The 25,952-nt window shown below is 51.7% G+C and overlaps 1 protein-coding gene across 1 annotated transcript; it reads left to right on the top strand.

Moving 5' to 3' along the window:
- The first annotated feature begins 838 nt into the window (after positions 1–838).
- On the top strand, positions 839–25,886 carry TRAP1 (TNF receptor associated protein 1). Its single transcript, XM_083800872.1, has 18 exons — positions 839–987; positions 3,969–4,136; positions 5,549–5,631; positions 6,037–6,177; positions 14,545–14,616; positions 15,364–15,524; positions 16,644–16,753; positions 16,942–17,015; positions 19,541–19,696; positions 20,063–20,183; positions 20,309–20,378; positions 21,531–21,678; positions 22,215–22,400; positions 22,991–23,129; positions 23,638–23,723; positions 24,160–24,305; positions 24,699–24,771; positions 25,058–25,886. The coding sequence occupies exons 1-18, from the start codon at positions 894–896 to the stop codon at positions 25,157–25,159; spliced, it is 2,130 nt and encodes a 709-aa protein (XP_083656998.1). The 5' UTR covers positions 839–893; the 3' UTR covers positions 25,160–25,886.
- Positions 25,887–25,952: the final 66 nt, after the last annotated feature.

Genomic DNA, 25,952 nt, shown 5'->3' with positions numbered 1-25,952 from the left:
TTGGTCCAGTTTCCTTTGGATGTTGATACGAGGCTCAGCATATTTGAAGTCTGGATGGACGTCTGATATTTCAGGTCCTTGCCAGTGTTTTCTGGGGGTGGTACTGGCGATTAGGAACAGTACCTGAGGAACACGAGAATTTACAGCGGAAGAATGCGCTGGAGCTTGGTGCAGGATCTTCATCGCTGGAGGTGGTGGCTGAGACCTTCGCCCGTGCGAACAAATGGCTGAATTCTGGAGGGCAAGAAGGTGCTCACACCTGAACGCTGAGCTGCAGCACCTTGGTTCTCTGCTCTTCTTTGTCTCCAGCTCTCCACTGCGCTCTGCTTTCTGCTGCTGGCTGTCCTGCCGTACCAGCACCGCTACAGCAAGAGGCTGTGAGCGTGTTTCTTGCTGCAGAGGCGGCAGCTGAGGGTCACCCCCGTTGCTCCGTGCTCCTCTGTTCTTCCCCCCGGCTGCTTTAGAGCAGAGGGGTGCGGGACGCTGTGGGTCCGAGGAAGAAGAGGCCTCCAGTGGGAGCCGCAGCAGGTACCGAGGCTGGGGGGGGGCGGCGGCAGCGGCCCCTTCCTCACCTCGCCTGGAGCTCGCAGCGGCTGCCTGAGGCCCTGGGGGTCAGCGGGCTGCGAACGGGGGGCAGGGCTGGGGGCTCACGGGGGGCGCAGGGCGCTGCGGGCCTGCACCGGAGCCGCTCTGGGACGCCCCGCGGGGCTCGGCCCTGCCCTGCCCTGCCCGTGCTCGGCTGGGAGCTGGGCGCGGGGCGGGGGTCCCGGAGGGGGGGTGCGAATTGGGGACCGGGGGGGGGGGGGGGGGGGGTGTTCCCCTCCGGGATGACGTCACGCCCCGCCGCATGACGCCATCGCCGCGCGCCGAGCGGCACACCGGGAGCTGGCGGCATGGCGGCGGCGGCGCGGCGGGGGCGGTGCCTCGGGGCTCTGCTGCGCGCTGCGGCCGGGGCCGGGCTCGGGGCCGGGCCGCGGGTGGCCGCAGGTGAGCTGGGCCCCGCCGGGACCCTGCCCGCCGGAGCAGCTCCGGGGCCGGGCGGGGGGCCCGGGGGTGCCGCGGGGGGTGAGGGGCGCGCCGGGAGCCGGCACCGGCCAGCCCTGAGCTCCCCCCGCCGCCCCCGAGCCGCGATCCCTCCTGGCCCCGGTGAGGCCGGGCTTTAATTCCCTCGGTCGGTGCGGGACGCGGTCCCCTGCCCCTGGCGTTCCTCGCGAGGGCACCCTCAGGCCTGCGGCCGCACGCAGCCGGGCTGGCAGGGTGACTTGTGCTGACCGAAGTCCTGCGCCTTGTTCTGAGCTCCGTGCCGCTTTGGGCACGGTTTCCCACCCTGAATTTCCAGCTGCCGTTCGGCCTGACTGAGTGCTCGCTGTGGTCGTTTTCCCAGAAGAGGCTGCGTTTCCTGGGGTTTGGTTGGGTTCAGGAACTACGGGAGCATCCCGGTGCCTGCGCCGAAAGGAGCCCCAGGGCCCAAGGTCCTCCCTCCTCTTTTCTGTGTCTTGTTCTCCACGTGCGAGGCTAGCCCGCGTTCGTACCCATGGGATCACGCAGGATTCCCTGAGAGCTGGGAGCTGGAGAGTAGCGGGGGTGTCTGCCCGCTGAGGGCGCAGGGAGGAAGGTGTGTGGGCTCATAAAGCTCAGCCCCTGGTTAACTCTGTGTGAAAGATCCGATTTGCCCCAGCACACACGGTAAGGGCCAGTCCTTCCTCATCTCTTGGTCTCAGGAATTTGTTTCTGGGGCTCCTTCAGAGTGTCGCTTTACCCAGTTATCTCAGAGGATGCTTCCTCAATAGCTTTTGTGAGACGATAATTGTGGTTTTGTATCCAGAACTGCCTGGAGCCTTTCCCCTGCTGGCTAGGCAAGGACTCCACAGGAGACAAACGGTTTGAAAATGCTGCAGCTTGCATTTAACGAGCCTTGTCTCTACCTGGCACGGGACAGGCTGTTAATTAAGGATGGTAAGGCCAAACATCACACAGATCTAAAAATACCTTCTAAATGGATTCATTTATTGTGCTGTAGAGGTAGAGAGGCAAAAAGCGTGAATGCACAAAAAATGTAAGAGGTTGTGGATCCTGGAGACAGCTAGCACTTCTGGGCCGGGGAATGACCTCGGTGGTGGCTCTGGGGCCTTGCTGCCTGTAGACGTGATGCCAGAAATTGTCCAGCCGTGTGGTGAGCCCTCCGCTTCCTGCGGCTTCGGTCCCGCCGGCCGCTCTCCTGCTCACCGGGATGAGCCCAGCAAAGGCGGTCGGGTGAAAGGTGGAGAATGGGTCCTGTGATAACGCAGCAGAACCATGATGCAGAACGATCAGTTGTGTGTGTAGGAGGTGTTCAGATGCATTAAGAACTATTTGTGGGCTCTTCTGTGTAAGGACAGAGTGACTGGGGAGTCATTCAAGCTTCTAGCTGGAGAAGTGCGTCTTGATTCAGAGCTTCCTGTGAGCAGGAGGAAGGACGAGGACGGAGAGCCACCTCGGTTGGCTCTTGGCGAGGGGCTGCAAGGCCCAGGAGTGCTGTTAAGGCTCCGGGATTTGTCTTCACCTGAACTGCGATGAGGGAGAGCCCGGGCTGGAGGTCTGCAGCGGCAGAACCCGCTGTTGGTGCAGGAGCTGTTAGTACCTGCCACGGTGGGTGGGCAGGGGGTTGCAGTTACTTGTGAACAGTGCCTGAGACCTCCCAGACGAGCTGGAGGATGCGAGGTATGTCCAGAAGGGCTGGGTGCCGGCTTCGCCCAGGGCTGTGACGAGGCTGAGGAAGGCAGAGGAGAGCTGAGCACCCCCGTGTCAGCTGCGCCCCAGGGCTGCGTGCAGCCAAACCAGCAGTGTCCAGAGGGCTCACGGTTGCACTGTGAGGACTCACCGTGCAAATGGCTCTCAGTTCCGTCTGCTGTTAGTGTGGGTTTTTTTTTTGTACCCCTTCATCTAAAGCAATGGCACCTTGAAGGCATGCCTTTGGCAGGCCTAGGGTGCGGAGCTTGCCTCCTTCCCCTGCCTGCAAGCATAGAACCAGTTGTAAGAAAAGCCTGGGCTTGTCACTGCCTCCAGCCATGTTTGTTGCTTATCCATTTTCTCCCCTCTCTGCCCAAACCATCCTGGTCACCTGTCCCCTGACAACAGCCCGGTTCAGTTGTGTTCCTTGTGAGGTCGGGGAAGGCCACCCCAGCCCTGTCCCCAGCGCCGGTGGCAGCGGAGCTGCACCTTCGGATCTGCGCCCCCCGGGCTGTCACCGGGACGCAGGCTGTGCGAGCTGCCACTGAGAAATAGCACCAAGCAACTGGCTTTGGAATGTAAATAGTCTTTTGGTGTCCAGGTTTGGCTTTAGTTTCATCTCCCAGCAGAGAGAAGACTTAGTTCACCTGGGCACCGTGAGGTGAGGGCTGGAAGGAGGGCGAAAGGGAATCCCCCTCCTTAATGGGGCTTGTGCCATTCCCTGGCTTCCTTGTTTTCCACATGCTGCTTATCCCAGAGCTGGCTTGCCTGGAGGATGTAGTCCCTGTGCTCTGACAGCCAGGTATTTACTGCCATAAAGGAGCTGCTCACAGGGGCCTAGCAGGGCTGGCTGGAGCTGTTCGGAGGTAGTGGAGTGGGCTCGTAAAGGAATTGCTTGCTGCTGGTGAGATGAAAGCAAGCAGAAGGATTTTGGTGCGGAGGGGTCTGCCTGATGGTAAGCGTTAGTGTAGCATCCAGAGAAGATAACACCAGTGGAAGCTGCAGAATGCCTTTTCCTCACCAGTTAATTCACTGTGAAAGTTACACGTTGCCATGTTCTGGCTAGACTTCGAATTCAGAGGGGACAGGCATGGGCAGCAACTTGCCGGAGGGAGATGGCAAGTGTCACAAGGGAACTTCAGTCTTGCTTGGCCAGTGTCATTCCCCACGGGACTACCGAAACAGGGCCTTTAAAGAGTGCTCCTGTTGCTGCTGATCCTTGTGTCTTTTACTGAAACGTCCTGAATTGTATCTTCTAGCAAGAGGACCAGCGTGCCTCCAGAGAGAAATACTCCGTTGTTGGAGCCTCCGACACAACGTTCCTGCCACCTGCGTTTCTGCTGGCCGGACATACAGCACGCAGACAGCGGAGAGCAAGGAAGAGGAGCCCCTGCACACCATCATCAGCAACACAGAGAACGTCAAAGGTGGGCACGGACACTGGTGTCTCGTGGGAGCACTCTCGAGCTGCAGACAGACCCAGGACAATGTCAAAGCATTGCCTGGGTGTAACTGTGCCCTGACCGTGAGGGTGAGCCCTCTGGGGTAGTGTTTCTGGAGGAGGTGCAGGTTGTGGTCATCCCATCCTAGCCAGCAGATTGCAGACTGAATCTGCGTTGCACCATCACCTGCCCCAAACTGGAGTGTGTAAATTAGAATGGCCTTTAATAAGAAATGAGGCCATCAAGGCTGCGGGAACAAGTTGCATCTGTGAGCTTAGTCAGGCGGTTGACTGTTATGCATGTGTGTAGAGGCTTCACAGGCACTAGGGTTTGCCTGAAAAGAGGTTTTTTGTCCCCAAAACAGTTTCTGCCCAGGTCATTGCTGTGGACCGTGAAGCTCTAATGAGAATCCTGTTGTCAGCACTTTGATTAGAATGAATTGCTTTGCACATCTCCAGAGAGAGGTGCTTTAAAGCAAAACTGCCTGAGTTATTTGAGCACAGAAATAGCATCTTAACTCTGTGCTCTTGTGGTTTTTCTGGCAGGTATTGCTGTGACTGCCAGGCTGTGAAGCTCCCGGTAGGGTTGATGCACTGCTCCTGCCGCTGTCCATGCCCCAGCTTAGCCTCTGTCCCCAGGGAATGTAGGTGCTTACCAGCAAGGCCTGGCGGGTGTGTGACCTGTGACTTTCCCTGTGTTGCTTTAGGGTTCTCTAAAGCCTCTAGCAGGAGAAATGCTATTTTTAAAAAGCCAAGGATGGTCTCTCGGCTGAAGCATTGTGGTGTTTTAGTCTTTCTGAGGAAAATTCTCTTCCAGGGCACAGCCACCCACTCGCATAAATAGGTGTAAATGTATACCCTTGCCGGCCCCACAGAGACATTTGAGAGTCTGGCTTTTTCTGTGTAAGGCTCAGAGCTTTGTTTGGCCTGAGAAAAAACAGCTGGCTGCAGAAGCTCTTAGAGGTGGGCGTGTGCAGGTGGACTCAAGGAAGAGTACGGAAGGCAGGCTATACGCCGGGGGGGCACTTCAGAGAGTGGCTGGGGATCACACGGGGCCACACATGAGGAGCAAGGGGAATCTTCTTTCGCTCCTGGCTACCTGACTGCAGCCTGGACATGGTGACCGACGTGCAGGCACTGCAGGCTGTGCCTGTCTTGAGGTTTGTATGCAAGGAGTTGAGGTGCAGAGGCCGGGCATCTGCTTGGCAAAGCGTGTTACAACATAGAGGTGTGTAAATGACACTCTTGTTGTCATCTCCTTGGAGGCCACAGCTGCCTGTGTCCTGTCCTGCTTCAGGCTCTCAATCCTGAAGTACGTGGTAAGAATGCGGTTTTGCCTTTCTTCGCACGGCGACCCTGCTGAAGTACCTTAAATAAGTGTTTCTGATTTGATTCTAGGTGCGGCCTCCAAGCATGAGTTCCAGGCTGAAACGAAGAAACTACTGGACATTGTTGCCCGTTCCTTGTACTCAGAAAAGGAGGTAGGGCATCTGCCACCTGCCCCAGCGCTGGTAGAATTTCTGTGAGCAAAGTCCCGTCTCTGTCAAGGGTTATATTCACAGCAGTTGGGCTGGAAGAATACCTGCTCTGTTTAACAGTAAATCCTGTGCTATTCATATCCCACTCTTTCTTGAATGTTCTTTTCTAAGACACCTTGAAAATCTGAAAACAAAGGTTAAGTATGGCCAAGGTTTCTCTGTGGGCTTCAGAGGCTCTGTGCCTTGCTAGTGAGTTCAGACAAACCATTCTCCTGGCAGATAATGGGGAAAGGCAGTTCTTCTAGCACGCTGGGAATTAGTTTGTGGGTAGACAATGAGTTCCTGGTCTCTGAGAGCCCTGTGCAGTGGGGAAGGCCAGGCTGCAGTGTCAGGTTGTCTCCTCCCCAGGTATTTATCCGGGAGCTGATCTCCAACAGCAGCGATGCGCTGGAGAAACTGCGTCACCGGCTGATGGCAGAAGGGAAGGCCTTGCCAGAGATGGAGATCCACCTGCAGACGGACGGTGGAAAGGGAACCATCACTATCCAGGTACCTCCCTTTAGTAATAGGAGGATGTTACTCCCTGCTGCTCTCACCACTGGCCTCGGTCCTGTGAAGGACTGGTGGAAGCTGAGTGGCAGTGCAGCCCCTTTGATTCCCAAGCCTGCCTGAAGTATTGTTCTGTCCTCAGCTGGGCTCTGGTTCATGAAGCTGTAACATCAGGATTTGATGAGAAACTACCAATTCATCTGTTCCAAACTTCCCTAACAGGAAAATTTGTTGCTCCTTCCTCTCCTTTTAGGAGCTACCAGAAGCATTTCTCCCAGTATCCTTTCAGTGCACTTCCTAGGTTGTGTGTATATTTCTCAGTAGTGGAGAAGTTGGGAGTCTGGTTTCACCCTGACCTTTGTGTAGGAATTCTCTTCCCTCCTCAAGTCTGTGTTGCCTGGGAGCTAGCAGACCTCTCTCACCTGGGTTGCTGGGAGATACTGGGCTGGTGGTCAGAACTTCCCGCTGCCGATCATCTCCATGTCCTCCTGCTCTGGGACAGGCCAAGCCCAGCTGAAGCTCTGCCCTAATGCACAGGAGGGACTGTGGATTGTGGCAGTACCATGGCACCTGCCTGTCCTCCTTTCTGCAGTCCTGGCTCTGATTGTTCACTACTGGTGACAAAATGCTTAGCAGGAGTGGGGGAATCTGTAAGCACATTCACCTGTGGGCCTCAGTGTGGTGAGGGCAGGTGGAGCTGGTGCTTCTCTCTGTACTTTGATTGCTTTTGTTGGTGACCATTGTCCAGGGTGGAAGGCTGAGGCTCAGTTTTGGTGCTTTCATGGCAAATACGTTAATGCAGACATGGCAAACTGGAAATTTTCCTTGTGGACCAACATCATCTGTGAGAGCGTAACTTCGTACTGTTCCCAGGAGATCTGAGAACGATGCAGACAGCAGCAGGCGTGAGGGATGTGGCACAAAGCACATGGTCTGATATTTTTCACGTGGACAAAAGCACTTGATGTTTAGAGGCTGCTCAGTTATTTTATATTTGTGTTTCTCTGCAGAACAAGCGGCTGCAGTTGCCATGGGGAAGTTGGTGATCATTAGTGGGCAACATGATTATCAACCCAAAGATCCTCAGATCATAATGCAGAGGCTTTGCTTTTCCTATCACACCTGACTGTTGCATTTTTCTGACTGCTGTGTAACACTGATTCCTTAATGAGCTCTGGCTTAGCCCCGAGCAGGGTATCACCCCTGCCTTGCTCTTCCTTTCCCTTTTGCGATCGCAGTGTGCATGCAGCCTCTGACCCCATCCAGACAGCCTGTCCTTCTTGTCCTTGACTTTAGAAGCTGTGGCACTTTGGCTAAGAGACCTGCTTGCCCACCTTGCAGATAGCATGTGTTTGACGTCATACCCAACTACAGCTCTTAGGGATTTATCTTTTTATAACCCCCTATCTGGTTGCCTGTGCGTCTCTAATGCGACTAAATGAGCAAGCCTTTAACTGCAGCAGTGCTGCACTCTGAGAAGGGAGAGAGAGCAGTGCTGCTCCAATCTCTTTTAATAGGTTTGCCTTCTCAACAGTGCCTAAAGCTCCTTACCTCCAGTGAAAGGTTTATTTATAACCTCTTGAAGAAATGTACTGAATATAAGGATTACTTTGAGCGAGCCTCAGAACATCCCCCTACCTTTCAGGATTGCAAAGGTGCAAAAAAACCTTGCCCGCAATGACAGAGGCAGAGATGGACATGCCTTTTAGTCAACGTTTTGGGGTTTTGTCCCCACTAGGACCCACTGGAACAGAATCAGCAGGTCCCTCGTGTCATCTCTGGCAGTGGTCACGCTATTTTTTTCTAGAAAGGTCCTGTTTCACAGATTCACAGATTCACAGATTCACAGATTTCTCTAGGTTGGAAGAGACCTCAAGATCATCGAGTCCAACCTCCGACCTAACACTAAGTACTCCACTAAACCATATCCCTAAGCTCTACATCTAAACGTCTTTTAAAGACCTCCAGGGATGGTGACTCCACCACCTCCCTGGGCAGCTCGTTCCAATGCTTAATAACCCTTTCGGTAAAGAAGTACTTCCTAACATCCAACCTAAAACTCCCCTGTCGCAACTTTAGCCCATTCCCCCTCGTCCTGTCACTAGGCACGTGGGAGAATAGACCAACCCCCACCTCTCTACAGCCTCCTTTCAGGTAACTGTAGAGAGCGATGAGGTCGCCCCTGAGCCTCCTCTTCTCCAGGCTGAACAAGCCCAGCTCCCTCAGCCGCTCCTCGTAAGACTTGTTCTCCAGACCCCTCACAAGCTTGGTCGCCCTTCTCTGGACTCGCTCGAGCACGTCCATGTCCTTCCTGTAGCGAGGGGCCCAAAACTGAACACAGTACTCGAGGTGCGGCCTCACCAGAGCCGAGTACAGGGGCACAATCACTTCCTTCGACCTGCTGGCCACACTGCTTCTTATACAGGCCAGGATGCCGTTGGCCTTCTTGGCTACCTGAGCACACTGCTGGCTCATATTCAGCCGACTATCCACCAATACTCCCAGGTCCTTCTCGGCCAGGCAGCTTTCCAGCCACTCATCTCCCAGCCTGTAGCTCTGCTTGGGGTTGTTGCAGCCCAGGTGCAGGACCCGGCACTTGGCCTTGTTGAACTTCATGCAGTTGACCTCAGCCCATCGCTCCAGCCTATCCTGTTCTCTCATGCTGACCCGTAGGTCTTTGTTCTCAGATCTTTAGGCTGCTCTCTGCCCCTGGGTCCGCTGAATCTTGCCTCCTCTCCCGTTCCAAACCACGTAGCACCTCTTTGTGCCTCACCATGTGAGAAGTGGCAGGGCTGTGGTGTGTGGTGGCCTCTGACGGGCACATCCAGGGGGGAGAGATGATCCTGCTCCCGTGAAGGACAACATTCGTCTCTGTGAAGTGACTGCGGCTCTGCTTGCTTCTCTGCCAGGTGAATTGAGAGTCCTCGTTCAGGGGTGCTACCGAAGCATTGCCGATGTTGTGTCTGCTCAGAGGGGAACGTTGTGTGTGTGTTGGAGTTCACTGCCTAGTCCACCAGGTTACACCACCTCTGTGCCTCCACCAAAGCCCTGTTGTTTCAGCAGACGCCGTGGTTTCCTCCACCCCTTTGAAAACTGCCTTGCTCTGTTTCTAGGACAGCTCCATCTGGTAGCAGTTGCAGCCTGCGGGGTCAGGTCTGTTAAGAAAATCCTCTTGAAAATGTTAGGGCTGTGTTTTCATTGAGGAAAGATCAGCAGTTCTGCCTGCTGAGGCTGTACAGACGTGTCTGAGGTGGGAACAGACCCCAAAACCCCGTGACCACAGAGCTCGGTGTCAGCACCTGCGCGTGGTGACGGCACCGGACCCTGGGCTGGCCGCACGCCTGCCCTAGTGCTCCACCTGCTGATTGATAACCCTGTGCTCATGTGAGCTGGGGGGCTGGAGGACACCCGTGGCCTCGTTTAATTTAGGGCCAGGACAGTGCTAGTGGTTTAGAAGAAATCGTCTGAAGCGCTTACAGAGCTGATGGCTGCTGCTGGATGAGGGAGCGTGCCTACCCTTTTAACAGGGGTAGCAGCATAGTTGTTGCCAACGTTTGGGCTGCTCAGTTCCCTGTGCTGGGCTTTCTTCTCACCCTTGCAATCATCCAAAAGCAGTGTTTGCAAAGCCTCAAAATAACAAGTTTGCTGTGTTTGGGAGGAAATCAAATGTCTGCAAACAGCACTCACTCCGCCGTGCAACAGCTCCCTGGATCAGTGAGCAGATCTCTCCTGGCGTCTGAGCTGTAAACGGTCTGCAGCAAGGACTGAGCTGTCCTGAGGCTCTGATAAGGACCTGAGGTGTCTTCTGGACTTCAGCAGGTCAGTGCAGGTGCACCCACATCTCCAAGAAAGTGTGGTGCAGGTGGAGAGCCGGTCCTGCTCCGTGCTGGGTCACCTCCTGGCACTCCCTGTGGCACTGTGCTGCAGCAGAGAGGCTGCATCCTGAAGGCGTGCAGCATTGCAGCATCCTTCTGCCGCTTGGGCTTGGGGGGTGCTGGCATGGACAAAAACGTGGGGTGAAGCTCTCTGCCTGGGGAAGCCCCGGGTTGAGTGAAGCTTACAGAAATGTGCCTCTGATTGCAGGGGTGGGTTGAGCTTCCAGTTGTTGCATCATCTTTAACAAGTAAGCTAGGGATTCAGACATATAAATGCATCTCAAATAATCTGTGGCCTAGAGAAAGAAGTGCAGAATCTTTTGTTTTCTTTCTGTTCATGCCAGAATAAGAGCACATCACATTTAAAAATGAGAAATTCACAGTGGAGAAAAGGAAGTAATTTTTTGAACAGCAGGCGTTTAGACCTGGATGGGTGGAGGCTGTGCCTGTGGTGATGCCCAGCATTGTTGCGGATAATGTGATCATGTGAATACGTGGTACTGGAAAGGAAAGAAAACATCAGGCTCTGCCTTTATTCCATGTATTAGGCAAGGTTACCTTGTATTGGAACGCATGAATTTGAGTGTGCTGTTTCCTCCCTTCATTGCTGCTGCAGATGCATTCGTTATGGGTTCTAAACCAGAACGCTGCTCCGGTGCAGCCCTTGTCCTGGTCGTGTGGATTTTAAGTCTCTTTAAGCAAGGCGTTTAATAATGGGGGGACAGTTGTTAATCTGACATTTGGGGATTCCATTATCTTGGTAGTTGGTGAAAGCAGCATGTCCTTATCTTATAAGGTAGTCGATGTTCTCCTGACGCCCCATCGAGATTTTGCAATGAGATGTTTTGCTTTGTTTTGCCACAGAGCAAAAGGAAAGGCACAGTAGCTCTAACATGTATCTCTAACTGCAAGCGTTCTGCAGCTGTAGTGAAGGCAGCAGACTGTTTAGTTAATAGATTGTTTTGTGTAACGAGGCTCTGCAATACCTTAGATTGGACTCAGGTAATGAGCAAAAATAATGATGCTTTACCTGGGTTCCTGTTTACCAGCTAAACTAAGCAATTTGTTAGCTTAAACTAGATTTGTTGCTGTAATTGTGTGCTGTTCGTTTCTAATTTACCAAAAAGTATGGTATGAATGCAAGATTGATTTGATGAGACGGGTAGTGGGGCCAAAGGTATTCATTTACGTCTTTCGAGGACGACAGAAGTCCTCATGGCTGCAGAGCAAGCAGAAGGCGTTTGGTGGTGGGAGCCCTGAGCCACTGCGTGCCAGGCAGTCACCCAGCCGTAGCTGCGCAGGGTGGGCTCTGCACGCTTCCAGCACCTGCACCAGGAGGGTTGGAACAAAGTGCAGAGAAAGAACAAAGGTCCAGTGCGGCCCAACAGCACGCTTTGTATCTAGGAGGTCTCCACGTAAAAAGAAAAGAGTGCTGAAAACACATGTGCAGCTGCTGTTTTTTTTCAGGGGAAATGTTGCTCTGTTCAGATGCGTAGTTCAGCAAGTGACCGCAGTGCTCCTGCCGCCCGTAGAGGATGGCTGCATGCAGCCTGGTGCTGTCTTGCAGAGGGAGTGGCTCAGGGGCTGGCTGTTTACCGGGCACCCTGAGAAGTCCCAGAAGGGAAGTTTAACCAGGTGAGTAGATTGTAACTCAGCAGAGCAACAGAAGGGCTTCTGTAATTAGCCTCCAGCTAACGAAGCGTCAGCGCCCTGGATCTGTGTCATGCTTTACAGCAGTTGGTTTCTCCTCTGTGAAGCTGTGGAGTGTCATTGTACGCTTTGAACTCTGAACATATCCCTCACTTCTTCTCGTCTGTGGAGGCCCGTGTCCCGTTGGCTTCGTGCTTTTACAAAAAAGCTCTGCTGTGGCTGTTCTCAGGCTAGCAGAAATTTTCCTGTAGACTGAAGAGAGGGCTTGAAGCTGTCTGCAGGGGAAGTGAATTTGCAGCGCTGGCGGTGAAGCAACGGCAGTCCTTGCAGCTAGGCTGGCTGATTGCCGATAGAAAGTGTTCGTAAATCGCCGTGGGACCACAGGGTGCTTCCTGCCCAAGGCGCCCGTGTCGGCCGGGCCCAGGCTGGCTGCTCGTGGGCAGGCTCGGCGGCTGGGCAGCGCAGAATTGGGCCCGCTCGGCTCCCAGCGCTGCGCCCCAGCGCGGCACCATCTGGCGAAGGGAGCCGTGAGGCGCAGCACGAGGGCCAGCCGCAGGGAACGCGTGTGCTGCAGGAGCGGTTTGAGTCTCGGTGGCGTTCCCATCGAAATCCACCCAGGTGTTTTCCTGCCTGGAAATGCCTGCTCTGGCAGGGCCTGCGGTCGGCCACCTAGGGGCACGCTTCCCGCTTCCCCTGCTGGCGGCTCGGCGCGGTTGGACGAGCGGTGTTTGGAGCCAGGCTCTCTTTGTTCGCTGCAATTCACCCTCATCGAACTGGTCTCTAGGAATTGTCCGTAAGCATTTTGCAGTAAGTTTGGCAGGGAGCTCCGAATTCAATAGCCAAATATATTCACAGGGTAGGGATGTTTTTTTAACATACTGGAATTTGGGAATGACACGCTGTGCTATAAATAGGAGTGGATCAGAGGAGTTAAGAGTTCTGTTCAGGGTCTGGCACGAACGAAACCTGAACCAGATGCTGAAAACATTTTATTTTTTTTTTTCTGGCCTTTCCTTCCCTGGGGGAAGGGACCATGTCAGATTCCTGAGATTTTGCCATACTCTGTTTGTTTCTCCTGGCTTTTCATCTCCCACTGTTGAGATTTTACCTGTCATCTTCCCCCTTAGCCAGGATGACTGTGACTGGCCTTACCGTATTTAATCATGTGGAAGATGTTGCTGTCCTGCGACTTGTGGGGATGCAGAAAAATGTCTTGTCCACGTGGCATTTCACTCAGCAACCTCACAAGTTGACCACAGTTTGATCATTCAGTGGAGTTAAATACTAGACCAAAAGATAGGTACTGGTATTTCTTATGCCATCTTTTTTATTAGTGAAGAAGCCCACTGAGTGCCCTACATGGGTGGTAGAAGCGTGCTGTGCCAGAAATCTCCGTGGCATCCCACCTCTGAGCCATCTAGCAGCAGCTGGTTCTGCTCAAGCTCGTTTTGCTGACTCCAGCCAGCCAAATTGCCACCCCTGCATCAGTAACGCTCGGAGCGTGTCAGCACGCTTTGGGATATGCAGGGTGCTGTCAGCTTTGACAGCTGTGTGCGCAGGTACGTGAGAGCCAAGTTCTTCGCATGAGCAAGGATCACCTTTCACGTGCATAATTTTCACGCTGCCGCCGCCTTACCAAGTGGCTCAGAGAACCTGTCAGGGTGGCTTCTCGGGATGTTTCTGGCAGGTAGAGAAGCTGCTGGATTTTGGGAGGAAGAATGGCTCTTTCCTTTCAGAAGTAGCATTGCAGAAGCCACTAGCCTGTACTTGGCTTCTTAGGAAGGTGCGTGTGGAGCAAGTCTGAAAACTGGCTGTGAGTGGGAAAGCTTTTTGTTGGGGTCCTGTGTGAGGATGTGGCCATTCCTAGCTGGGTTTTGCTGTCCGTGCTGCCTTGGGGTCGTGCAAACATGTTGTGACAACAACTGAAGTTGCAGCCTAGTCTGAGCTGTGCTGCAGCCTTTTCTGGGTGGTGCTGCAGGGTTTGCTGCCTGAGGGGCACGCGCTAGCAGCAGGGAGTTGTTTTTCTGCATGCAGGAGTGTGAATCCATATATAAACTGGGGACAAGATGAAGCCGTGTCTTCAAAGCCTGGGCTGAGCACTGAGGGGTGGCCTGGGCAATGTGCTTCCAGCTGGGGTTAGGTTGTTCCCGCGGGCACTGCAGTGTCCAGCTCTCAGACTCGTGGCTCTGCACACGGACAGCTTCATGCTCAACTTCTGCAGAGCACAATGCGAGGGGGAGAGGAGACGGGAAAGAACAGGCAGGAGAAGGAGACCAGCCAAAGCAGAGCATGTAGCCAAGGGTCTGCATTACCTGAGATTTAAGGGATTTGCTGCTCTGCCTCTGACTCCTGGGGTGAGGGCATCAGTTCCCTACCTGCAGGCTGGAAATAAGCTGCTTCTCTTGCTCCTCACTCCCCTCTGTGCTCGCAGAGGAGCGGAGGGTGCCTCGTGCACACGCGGTGCCTGGTGCAGGGAGGCTGTGACCTGGCTCGAGATCTCCTTCCAGCCCTGGCACACTGTGTGTGTGGTGTTAGCGGTGCAGACACCAGCCAGTCTTGGCACGTTTTTGCTTTCTCTCCACATAACGCTTGAGTTTCTAAACTTCTTAATGGCTTATAGCCACAAGACAGCTGTGGCTGCCCCTTAGAGCTGTGTCCCTGCTGCCTCTGCTGTCCTGCCTCTGTGCAGGTGGAGTCTCAGCTGGAAGCCTGCTGTTGTTGCATTTAGTGCTCGGCTGGCTAGGTGAGAGCATTGGTCAGAGGTAGGAGTTGCTTGGGAGCTGGTTGCTACAGCAGTTCTCTACTGGTATTTCAGCTGCTATCGCTGTGTTTTTTTTTTCAGGACACAGGTATTGGGATGACCCAGGAGGAACTTGTTTCTAACCTTGGTACCATTGCTCGATCGGGCTCAAAGGTAACTTGGGACGAGGCACCCCTTCCTCCCCTTAGAGAAGCCTTCTCCGGTCACAGTCGCTTTTGTTCTCCCAGTAACTTCTCATTCTGTCTCTTCCCTTGGCCCCCAGCCTAGCTGTGAAATTGCACCCGTCTTGGAAGGTGAAACCTTCCTATGGAGTCTTCTGGCTCTTAATGGTCTCTGCTGTGTGCCAGGGAGGCCTGTGGTGCCGAAGCAGCACTAATGGCCCCTGCATGTAATGCTGCTGCACCTGGCTGCCCTCGCTCCCCAAAGTCAATGCCTTCCTCCCCAGGCCATCGTTACGGAGGGGCAGATGCTCATTTGGCATTCACACTGTGTCCAGGAGGGCAGCAGCTGTGTCCTCGTGCTGGCAAACTGTCATATTTACCTTTTTTTGTCCATCTCCCAAGTCGCTACTCTGAGGTTGCTTCCTTCTTATTGACTGAGCCCTTGCTTGTTCTCCTTTACTGCTCTCTGCAGCGCGTGTTGCCCTAGGCAATGCTTCCCTTTTCCACAGGCACGTTCCCTGCGGGAGAAACCCCTGTCCTCAGGGAGAAAACCCTGTCCTCAGTTGCCCTCCTGAGTGCTGACAGAGGCGTGGGATGCGGGTGCTGAGCGGCCAGGCCCGCGGTGCCTGGCGTAGGGCTGTGTCAGTGCGCACAGGAGCCGCGCTGGAGGACGGGTCGCAGCCTCGCAGCGGTCCCGGAGTTGGTGCGCTGGTTTACGTCTCCTCCTTTGTTCCCCCAGGCATTTTTAGATGCTCTGCAGAGCCAAGCGGAAGCCAGTAGTAAAATCATCGGCCAGTTTGGAGTAGGTTTCTACTCAGCCTTCATGGTTGCTGATAAAGTGGAGGTGTTCTCACAGTCTGCAGAGCCGGGGAGCCCAGGCTACCACTGGTCTTCAGATGGGTAAGGCTGCAGAACGTGGTGGAAGTGTGCAGGGGCTGCATCCAGATCCGGCACAAACTGAAAGCTGAGCAGAGCAAGACACGGCTTGTGTGGTCTTTCATGACTGGGCTTACTGGTTTAGATCCTGCTCAGATTATACATAGCAAGAAAGCGTGGCCAAATGTGCCAGGGTGAACAACTACAGAGACGAGCTTGCTTTGTCAGAGCAGGCATGTTATGGACAAAGAGAGTACCTGCCTCTCCTGTTCCTTCCCTGCTGGCAGGCATTTCTCTTAGCAGCACTCCAGACTAGAGAGATAAATTTACTGTCTTTGGTTTAGTTGTTCCCTGGCTTTTTGCTCGAGGGCACCCATGGTAGGCAGGGCTGGTGCAGTGCTGTGGCTCTGTAGGCACGTGCTCAGCCTTTGCTTCTTGCTTCCAAGTTGCAAACACCTGTGATGGCAAAGCTGTGCTGTGCTGGACCCTGTTGAAATTGGAGCTCCTGGGGGTGAGAAGCTCTGCATCCCGTTAAAATCTCCTAGAACTGAAGTATATCTATGATTCTAGTTACCAAGTCATTTAAATTCTTAAAAAACAACTTGTAACTGAGACATCAGCCTGTCTTGGGATGCCAAGCTGCTGTGTACTGCAGTCTGTACTGCTGTACGCTTTGAAGGCTTGCCTGCCTCTCTGCTAGGTCAGTGCTCTAAGGTGGCACTCGCTTAGCAGTAGAATAGCAGTGGTCATCCAGAACAGGCTGCCTTTACCAGAGCACAGCTGCTTTTCACTGCAACAAGGTACTGCTGTCCAGTGGAGGTAGGAACGTGGGCCCACAAATCAGAATTGTCAAATGTAGGGGAGAGGCTGAATGTTAGGCCTATGCAAGCAGAAGTTTGAAGTTTTTCTGCAGAGGCTGCTGGTGTCTGTAGAGAGAGGGGTCCGGGGTATCTGTAGGAAGACAGCCATGTTATCTGGGGGCCTTCTCCAAGGCACAGAGAGCGTTCAAACATTTGAGATTTTTTGCCTTTTCCTCTTGGTGCTGAGGTGTTGTGCATGCTGTCAGTTTAATTACATATTTTCATGTCCCATCATGGCTGTATCTGAGGCACAAGCTGACATGGCTTCTGTTTCTAATCCTAGCTCAGGAATGTTCGAGATTGCAGAAGCTTCTGGTGTCAGAACTGGGACGAAGATTATTATACATCTCAAAGAAGACTGCAAGGAATTTGCAAATGAAGACCGAGTCAAGGGTGAGCGGAGGAGGGAAATGCTGTTACCCACTGAGGGGATGCACGGAGTCTGTTGGTTCCCCATGAGTGGGAGGTGAACGTACAGTGTTCGTACTCTCCTGCGGCACCTGTTACATGCTGTTACTGAAGAAATTCTTACTCTGTTGTTTTCACAAACATAACTCTTTGATGTCCTCTTTCCATTCCAGAGGTGGTGACAAAATACAGCAACTTCATCAGCTTCCCGCTGTATCTCAATGGGAGACGAATTAACACATTACAGGTAAGCAGGAGGGCCACAGACAGGTTGCTCATGGAGATGAACCATTGTAATCTTCCACCGGAGGCAGGAGCACAATAAAGCTGCTGCTGCTGTCTCTGGCAGTCAGGGGAGGATTGTCCAGGATATCACAGACCCTTTAGTGACAAGTTAATTAAAACAAGAGGAGGTAATCTGGCATAAATCATGTCTGGTACTGCCTATTGGCGTTTGTTGAAGAGAATACTTGCAGGTTGACAAAGCAGTTCTTATTTATAGGTATCTTCTGGATTCTTCCCTAATCAGAATGATTGTCTCAGTGCTTTTAATACTGCTTCTAGATGTTTAAGCCAGGTGACATGTTAGTGGTGTAGGGTTTGCTCATGTCACTAGTGGGCTGACACCTCTTGCTGCAGTTCTTGCCTTTCGCTGTGGGATAGCCAATGCCAGTGGACATTTGGGTTTTGGTGTGTCGCAGCTCACTGTCTGATTTTTTTTTAATTGCTTTATAATTATTTTTTTTAATTAAATTGCATTTTTTAATGCTGGCCTTTTCTGACTACTTAAAATGATACAGCCAGATCCACCTTAGTCAGAAGTTCCGGCCCAGTTGCAGGAATCTCCTAGGTGAAAGTAGTTATCTTTAAAATAAAAATCTATGAATTGTTTTTCCTCCAGCATCTCATTTTCTGGTTGGTTAAATCTTCCTCACTTAAGAGAGTAGGTAGAGATTGTTTGTTTGCTTTTTCCTGGGAAGTGGCACTGAGTGTGCAAGCTTTCAAGGATGTACTTAAATATTTTATCATGTTAATTTACCTAATGTTCTGCAATTGGTGTTATTAGTGACTGTTATTTATTTGGATTCCTACAATAATAGTGTTTCTGTTCCAAAGGCTTTCTAGCTGTTTCCCTTAAATCTATTTCTAGTTTTTTAATTTAGACAGCTGTTTGGTCTTCCTACCTCACAATCAATAGAAAACACTCCCTAGAGAAGAGCAGTACTAGAGCAAGGGGTGAAATGTGCTTAATGGAGTCATGTACTTTTATCTTTGTATCAGAAAATGTTTTCTCCATTGGGATATGGCAACAGCTTTATTCTCACTATGTTCCCATTTCAAGCCTCTTCTTTATCTGGGATCTTTTTTTCCATTTTTCCACACATCAACATCAGTTCACTGTAAACTGAGCTGTAGTTAGATCCCTACTGTGGGTTTTCCTAGATAAGATCTTGAATGCTTGCCATGTAGCTGACAGCATAGAATTAGAGGCTTTTCCATTCTAACTGTGATAGCTGTAGCTACAAGTAAGGCTCTGGGAAAGCAGGACTTTACCTAACAACAGCTGCTCTGAAGCACCTTAGTACCCACTTGAGTCCTTAATCCTACCTGCGATCCTGCAGACCCTCCAGGACACTTGTGTATGCTGGAAATGTTAGGAAGCTGCTTGTGTAACAATGCTCTGAGGCAAAAGCAGCTTTAAGGAATACAGAAGCACGGCAGGGTTGCCAGAGCCCTGAATCCCTTCGACTGGTAGGTTGAGGGTGGGCTGGATGTCTGCACTGCCCAGGGTGATCGATCACAACTGTCACTCGATGTACTTAAATGTTTTAGTACATAAATATTACTTAAATACTTAAGTACTTAAATATTTTAGTATTTAGGGCTCGAGTGGCAAAGAGTTGTGCTAAGTGTAGTAGTCTTCATCCAGCTGGAAACAAGAGTTCATTAATTGGTCCCAGTGCTTGTTAAATAGGTGGAACCTCCCAAATCTTTGCTAGATGGTAATCTTGTGATGATGTACTGAGAATGTAAATGTGCTGTGAGCACTGGGCTAAGTGTTCCAGAGAATGCTGGGCTTCTGTGGGGTTCAGAGCAGCAGTGGGTGGAAAGCATGGCTACAGGGAAAGCCATGGTCTGGAGCTCATGACTCTAACTCACGTGTTGATGTGTGAAACTGTACTGCTGAGGCACAGTTGGCCAATTGGTTCACGAAGCAACTCCTGAAATGCTCCAAAATACATCAGCAGAAAACAGGTAATGGAGGACCTGCTTCACAGGCACTCAACAGACCTTGCAGTGGGATGGGACTCCCATCGTGGAGACAGGTGGGTTGGAATAGACCCACTTAAACTTTCGCTTTTCTTTTGCTTGTTGGTCTGAGCCTTGAGATGCTTGACTAGTACTGCCAGTCAGCTGAGCTGTGGTAATTGTCTGGGATGCTCTTGGCCAGTGACAAGTGTCAAGTAATGGAGGTTAGCCAAACCCCTTTTGTTTTGGGCTGAACAAATCTGCCTTAGATGTGCTGCAGGACAAGAGTACCTGCATGGAAGGTGACCAGAGGTCACCTGAGTGGCAGTGATTTGTTAATGTGTGAATCATACTACACCCCACTGCCCTCCTGCTGTGCAGAGGAAAGTGTGTCTGTTTGAAAGACGGTATTTCCTTGCTCAGGCACCCTGGAGGGAAAAATATAACTGAAAGAGCAGCTTTGTGCTGTGAGGCCATAGGTGATGAGAGCTGATGGGGACTCATCTCCCTGCTCCTCCACAGGCACTCTGGATGCTGGACCCCAAGGACATTGGTGAGTGGCAGCATGAGGAGTTCTACCGCTTCATCGCTCAGGCTTACGACAAGCCCCGCTATGTCCTGCACTATAAGACCGACGCTCCCCTCAACATCCGCAGCATCTTCTATGTGCCTGAGCAAGTACGTGCCATTCTTTCCAGAGAGCAGTGGGAGATCTGCCCAGTTCCTCTGAAGAGGAGAGAATAGGACTACTCCTTAGGCAGAACTGCAAGGAGGAGCATCCTGTGTGGCATCTTTGCAGTGGGTTGGGTGCTACAGGATAATGGTGGGGGTACTGAGCCATGAGTGGGGTCGGAGATGGCTCAGGTAGGTCCCTAGGGAAGACAGCCAAGATTTCAGTTCCTGCTGGACTCCGTACTGGTAAAGGTGACCGCAGTATGACCTGGTCAGCTGGTGCTGCTGAGCAGATTGCTGCAGAATGGTGTGCACCTGATGGTTGGGCACCCTGCACAGTGCTGGTGTTACCTTTGTCTCATGTTCCTGCAGAAACCATCCATGTTCGACATCAGCAGAGAACTGGGTTCCAGTGTTGCCCTCTACAGCCGCAAAATTCTTATCCAAACCAAAGCTGCAGACATCCTGCCTAAATGGCTGCGCTTCCTCAGAGGTGTGTGCTGGGAGCAGGAATAGTGGGCTGTGGAATGTGGCTTCCAAGGGGGCTAGGTGAGGGGCTGCTTCCTGAGCCTGGCACTTGTGTATGCCTCGCTGTTCAAGGGTCGCTCTGTGTTCCAGGTGTTGTGGACAGCGAGGATATACCTCTGAACCTCAGCAGGGAGCTTCTGCAAGAAAGTGCCCTGATCAGGTAAGAGGCTGAGGCTCTTATGGCTTCTTGCTGGTTGAGGAGGGGGCATTGCGGGGTAGTCAGAGGGGTGTGGATGTAAGCGAGCTGCAGCGTTCCCATGCTTGAGAATTTCTTTGGTCTGTAAAGTGAACACGGGGTGTAAAGTTTCGCAGCCATGCTGGTCACATCTAAAGATGTGTAATCACTGTGCTGTCATACGATCTGCTGTTTCCTCCTCGGCCATGTGCAATTTGTGCACTAGGCTTTCTTTTCGTACCTCTGGTCAATAGCAGTAACAGTGGATTCGCTATTTAAAGCGTCTGATCTCCACCACCATGTGGTTTGGAAAACAAAACCAAACAGTAAGTCAGTGCTAGGAAGCTGGTCCAAACCTTAGTGTCACCATGTAGGCCTTCAAACAGCATCTTGTAACTGTTGTCTCCAAACTTCCTTCAGAGCTCTGCCATGCTCTTACAGATACATGTCAAACACTGAGTGCAAGCCAGCAGGGTTTTCATTTGGTTCTGAAGCGTAGGGAAGCTGACCGCCAACAGGCCAGTCTCCTCAAAATAAAATAAAAAAATGCCCCTGGATCTTAATTTTTGTGCTTCAGGTCCACCTCTCAAACATCTGTCGTTGGAACTTGATATACAAGGATAAGAGTAGGCTCTTACTCCATTTTGGTTTTGCTGTTACCTTGTTAGGTCTAATGGCTAACTTGCATTCAGTGGCTGCTAAAATGCTTTGAGCTTCACTGTAGTCATCAAAATAACTCTGCCACTCCACTGGATTTTGAGGCTGTCAGAAAGGGGTCCTCCCAGTGTAACCCTTTTGTAGCTGCTTCCTTCCTGTGTTTAAGGGTAGCTGTGGGAGTGTGGTGAATGTCCTGTGCGCAGTTGGTTAGGTACTGCAGTATCACTGAGTCACTGAAGTTATTGAAGATTTGAGCTTCAGCCTTGCGTTTGTACAGCAGCCCTGGCTGTCTCTCCAGCTCTTGACTCCTCTTGATTGAGGTACAAAGAACAAATGTAGAGCCTTGGGGAAAAGGAGACAGTGGCCGTAGAGTTTCTTCTTTTTCCTCGTTTCCAAACACGTCACTGAAACACTGCATGGGGAGATGTTCACTTGTCTTGGTCTAGCAGCCATCTTTAAAAAGGCTTGTTCTTGCTGCAGGAAACTCCGAGATGTTTTGCAGAAGAGGTTGATAAAGTTCTTCATTGACCAGAGCAAGAAGGACCCTGAGAAATATGCCAAATTCTTTGAGGACTATGGAGTATTCATGAGAGAGGGGATTGTCACGATAGCAGAGCAGGATGTTAAGGTACCAGCAGTCTTGATACGCTACAGCTGATGGGAAAGAGCATGGGCTCCTAATGTGACCTGGGATGAGGGGCATTGCTGCTTCTCTGTGAATCTTACATACCTCTAACTCTTGTTCTGGGTCTAATGACCTACGGATGCTCTAGTGCACCTTGCCTTAACTGATGTTCTCTGACTGGGTGCTGTTTCCCATTCTAGTTCAGGACACTGCAGAATCTCTGTACCCATACTTGTTGTCAGCCCTCACTGATAGAATCTGAACTACAGCAGGCGATAAAGTAGGGTTTTACCCCTGCTGTTGTCTTCAGCCTGGATTCCCACTTCCAGGAGAGCTTGGCCTACATCCCGTCTAGGTCATTCTTCTGCCTCTGTAATATCTGGAGCAGGAAAGGTGGGACCCGGAATCCTCTGAGCCTTTTTGCAGAAGTACAAACTGCAAACAAGTCTGCCCATTGCAAAAAGAGGTCCTGGAACTGGGAGTGATCAGGTAGAGCTATAGTGACCTGCCTTCAGCTCACAAGAGCACGTTTATTTCAGGAGGACATTGCGAAGCTGCTGCGTTACGAATCATCTGCCTTGCCCGCAGGCCAGCTGACCAGCCTGACCGAGTATGCCTCCCGCATGAAGGCAGGGAGCAGAAACATCTACTACCTGTGTGCACCCAACCGGCATCTGGCCGAGCACTCCCCATACTTTGAAGCCATGAAGAAAAAGGACATGGAGGTAGGTGAGCTGGAGAGAGCTGCGGTCAGGGAGGACGCTGCATCGGAGCCTAGGGCTCAGCTAGATCTCGGAGTTGAGCGGAGCAGTGAGGCCTGTGACAGTCCCCATCTTTGTGTTCCTCTGTCTCCACTCAGACTGGCTAGTACAGCATGGGGCCAGGAAGGACATGTAGCACCCTGTGCAGGTGGCTTAGTGCTTGTGCAGACATCTAGATATTTCTGCTGGTTCTGACATCTGTTAATTGCCTTTGCTGAACCCTGGAGCAGGAGCCTAGGAGTTGCTGTGCAGTGCTGGTAACAGCGTTGTTATAGGAGTCCTCTGCAGGCAGGTGGCCCTTTCAGGACTGGAGTCAGTGCTGGTTCTCGGCTTCCCTTGGGGGGGAGGAACTTGTCCAGCTGCAGCCCTGCCATCCGTAGTAGCAAAGTCCTGTACAGGTTTGCTTTTATTTGGAGCGCTGAGTGATAATCACAATAGGGTTGAACCTGCTAGTTTCCCTTGTGATGTTCTTGCCGTTTAGTGCAGAGCTGCCTCTGGAGAGAAAGTGCTGTTTTGTCTCAAACAACATGTTGTTGTCTGCTTTTTTGGCACAGGTCCTGTTCTGCTATGAGCAATTTGATGAGCTGACACTCTTGCACCTTCGGGAGTTTGACAAGAAGAAGCTGATCTCGGTGGAGACGGACATTGTTGTTGATCACTATAAGGAAGAGAAATTTGAGGAGAGTCGCCCAGGTATCGTGAGGTTCCCCTGGCCCTTCCTGCTGCATGCAGTCCTGCCGCCCTGTGTCAGCCAGTGAGGGTATGCCTCTTCCAGCACTCTTGCAGTTCCTGAGTCTATGAGCAAGAGCGCTCCTTTCCATCCTGCAGTTCTCATGGGCGGAGGCAGGTTGTACTTCTTGCAGATCCCTTTCATCGCACATGCTGCTGTAGATCAAAGTTTAAGACATTTGATAATTTAAGCAGATGGTATGTCATACATGGAGTTTTAAAAACAGACACACACCTGGTGCCCTGACAGAGGGAGGCAGGCATTGGCAGGGAAAGAGCCTGCCCTCTCCGCGTATGTCATGGTCTGGGATGAGGGGATGTACAGAGGTGTGTGCTGAGTGGTGCTGCATTCCCATTTTCATGATATAGCAAGTAAATTAAAGCGTGAAATGGACTGAAATCAGGAGTAAAGCTCACTGTCCACTGATAACCAATAGATGCATGCTCAGATGCGCCCTTTTTCTTCTGATAGCTGCAGAACGTCTGACAGAGAGAGAGGCTGGGGATTTGATGGCCTGGATGAGAAATGTCTTAGGCTCTCGAGTCACTGACGTTAAGGTAGGTGTCCTGTGCCTGGGTAACTGAGTACAGAAGATCCACGGAGATCATAGTCTAGGAAGTAAAGGCACTGGTTGACCGGAGGTCTCCTGCCACAGACTTTTTACTTTGGACTCTGAGAAAAATCATTTTCTGTGCATCCTTTCTGTAAATGGTGTGAATGCTGGTATTTGTCATTTGGGTGGTCATTGTGGCAATGGGAAGAACCACTTCTTAATGTGTAACGAGCAAAGCCCATTTTACCAGGTCATACTTAGGTTATGTAGGGCCAGTTGGGACCCCAGCTCTCCTGCCTATTTAGGCAGCTCCCCTGGGGTGGGGACAAGTTGTGCAGGGGCTTGGTGTGGATCTGTGCTGAGGAGACTGAGTCCTTTAACCTCACCCACCTCTAAATTGTGTGTTTCCATCTCAGCACTGATTGCTGTTTTTGCCCCAGGTGACTACACGGCTGGACACCCACCCCGCCATGATCACTGTGCTCGAGATGGGGGCTGCCCGCCACTTTCTTCGCATGCAGCAGCTGGCCAAGACCCAAGAGGAGCGTGCCCAGCTTCTGCAGCCCACCCTAGAGATCAACACAGGGTAAGGGGTTGCAATACCAGTGCTAAGCACTGCATTCCTGTCGGGGTGGAAGCACAGAGGAGGCAACTTAAAGCCCCTAGGCTAGCAAAACTCTCCCCGTTAAGTGTGGTGTGTGCTACAGTGCCTCGATCTATGAGGCTGCATGGCGTGGTGGACATGAGCCACCCACCCATACTGTCTCCAGCCCTCTGAGGATTGTGGGGGTTATAGGGTCGGGATGGGAGAGAAGAGAGAAGCCGCTGGAACAGGAGCAAGAAAGGTGGAGCTGTCTCGGCCTTTAGTTAGAACATTTTCTGTCCCGCCTTGGCTTAGATGCTTATTCTGGAAAAAAAAAAAAACACTCATATGTCCAAAAAAGCTAAATCTTAGTATGGATCTCTCTTACTCTTACAGGCACGCTCTGATTAAGAAGCTTAATGAGCTGAAGGACAGTCAGCCTGATCTGGCCCAGATGTTACTTGATCAGGTGAGAGCCAAGCCTGCAAAGGCACCACCATCCTCCCCAGAGCCAGCTTGCAGACTGTGTGTGGCAAGGAACAAGGGTGGAGCCCTTTTAGCAGGCTGGATTCATCCTTCTGTGTTTCCCATTCTGTGTATTTCTGCTGCTTGTGGCCAATGTGTTTTCCTACCAGGCTGCCTAGAAGACATGCTTGTTGTCAGCATGCAACTCCTGAAGTGTGACATTCATTTCCTCCCCAGCTCTCATTCACCTCGCTCCTGCTGCTTATTTAATATGTTCTTCTCTTTCTCAGATTTATGAGAATGCCATGATAGCAGCAGGACTGAATGAAGATCCCAGACCAATGGTGAGCCGGCTGAACGAACTCCTCACAAAAATCCTGGAGAAAAACTGAGCCCTGGAAAACTGAAGGATGAACTCTGTGCTGATCTCTCTTTCCTCAAGTGCAGTTGCTCTGTCAGCTATTGCAGCATCTGCTTGCAGGCACTGTTCAGAGAGGGGCTCACCTGGCAGGTGGCTAGGGAGAATGCAGGGGACTTCCAACCATCACTGCGTGGGCAGGAGCCAGTTGTAATTACTAGATCATGTCATCAGCCTGTTCAGAGTGCAGTGTTCCTAGTGAGAGCAAAATCCAGAGATTACTGCTAAAATAATATGCTTAATTTCTGACACAAGCCTTGAGAACCTTGTTTCATACTGTTTCTAGAAATGTCCTTTCCCAAAACAGCAAGGGTCCCAGTTAGGTCTGTGAAGTCCCAGTTAGCTCTCTGAGTATATCCCCATCCACTGAAGAATGATTTCTTGTGTACCATTGTGCTCTGAACAAGCCCAGGCAGGAGCACTTAGGTGGCATGGAGATAGATTGCTGCCATTAGCAGACAGATACTGTTGGTGGAACGTCTCAGTACATTCCTACGGCAGAAAAGATCACTGAGCTGCTGAATAATCACGTTCATCCTTATCTCACTTTAGAGAAAAAGAAGTAACTGGGAAACAGTATTGCAGTGTGTGGAACACAGTACGGCCTTCTGGAAAGTCTCCAGAGTTCTTGTCTCTTCTCTGGGATAAATTGCATGCCTAGCTGACCTGTGTTTATCATAAATAAATTCCTCTTTTCCAAATCGCTCCACTCTTCTCTTTTTCTCTTACTTCGTTGGTCTTTGTGTCTTCCGGAAGGTGATTTCATG

This window comes from Anser anser, assembly GCF_964211835.1.
Source record: "Anser anser genome assembly, chromosome: 15".
Classification (NCBI taxonomy): Eukaryota; Metazoa; Chordata; class Aves; order Anseriformes; family Anatidae; genus Anser; species Anser anser.
This window is presented reverse-complemented; position numbering and strand designations above follow the sequence as displayed.

What these genes read in the sequence shown, in the direction of transcription:
- TRAP1 (XM_083800872.1), top strand. Translation starts at nt 894, where the DNA reads ATGGCGGCGGCGGCGCGGCGGGGGCGGTGCCTCGGGGCTCTGCTGCGC. An exon ending in TCTTCTATGTGCCTGAGCAA is followed by an intron (nt 19,697 to 20,062) that starts GTACGTGCCATT and finishes ATGTTCCTGCAG; the next exon opens with AAACCATCCATGTTCGACAT. An exon ending in ACCCTAGAGATCAACACAGG is followed by an intron (nt 24,306 to 24,698) that starts GTAAGGGGTTGC and finishes TTACTCTTACAG; the next exon opens with GCACGCTCTGATTAAGAAGC.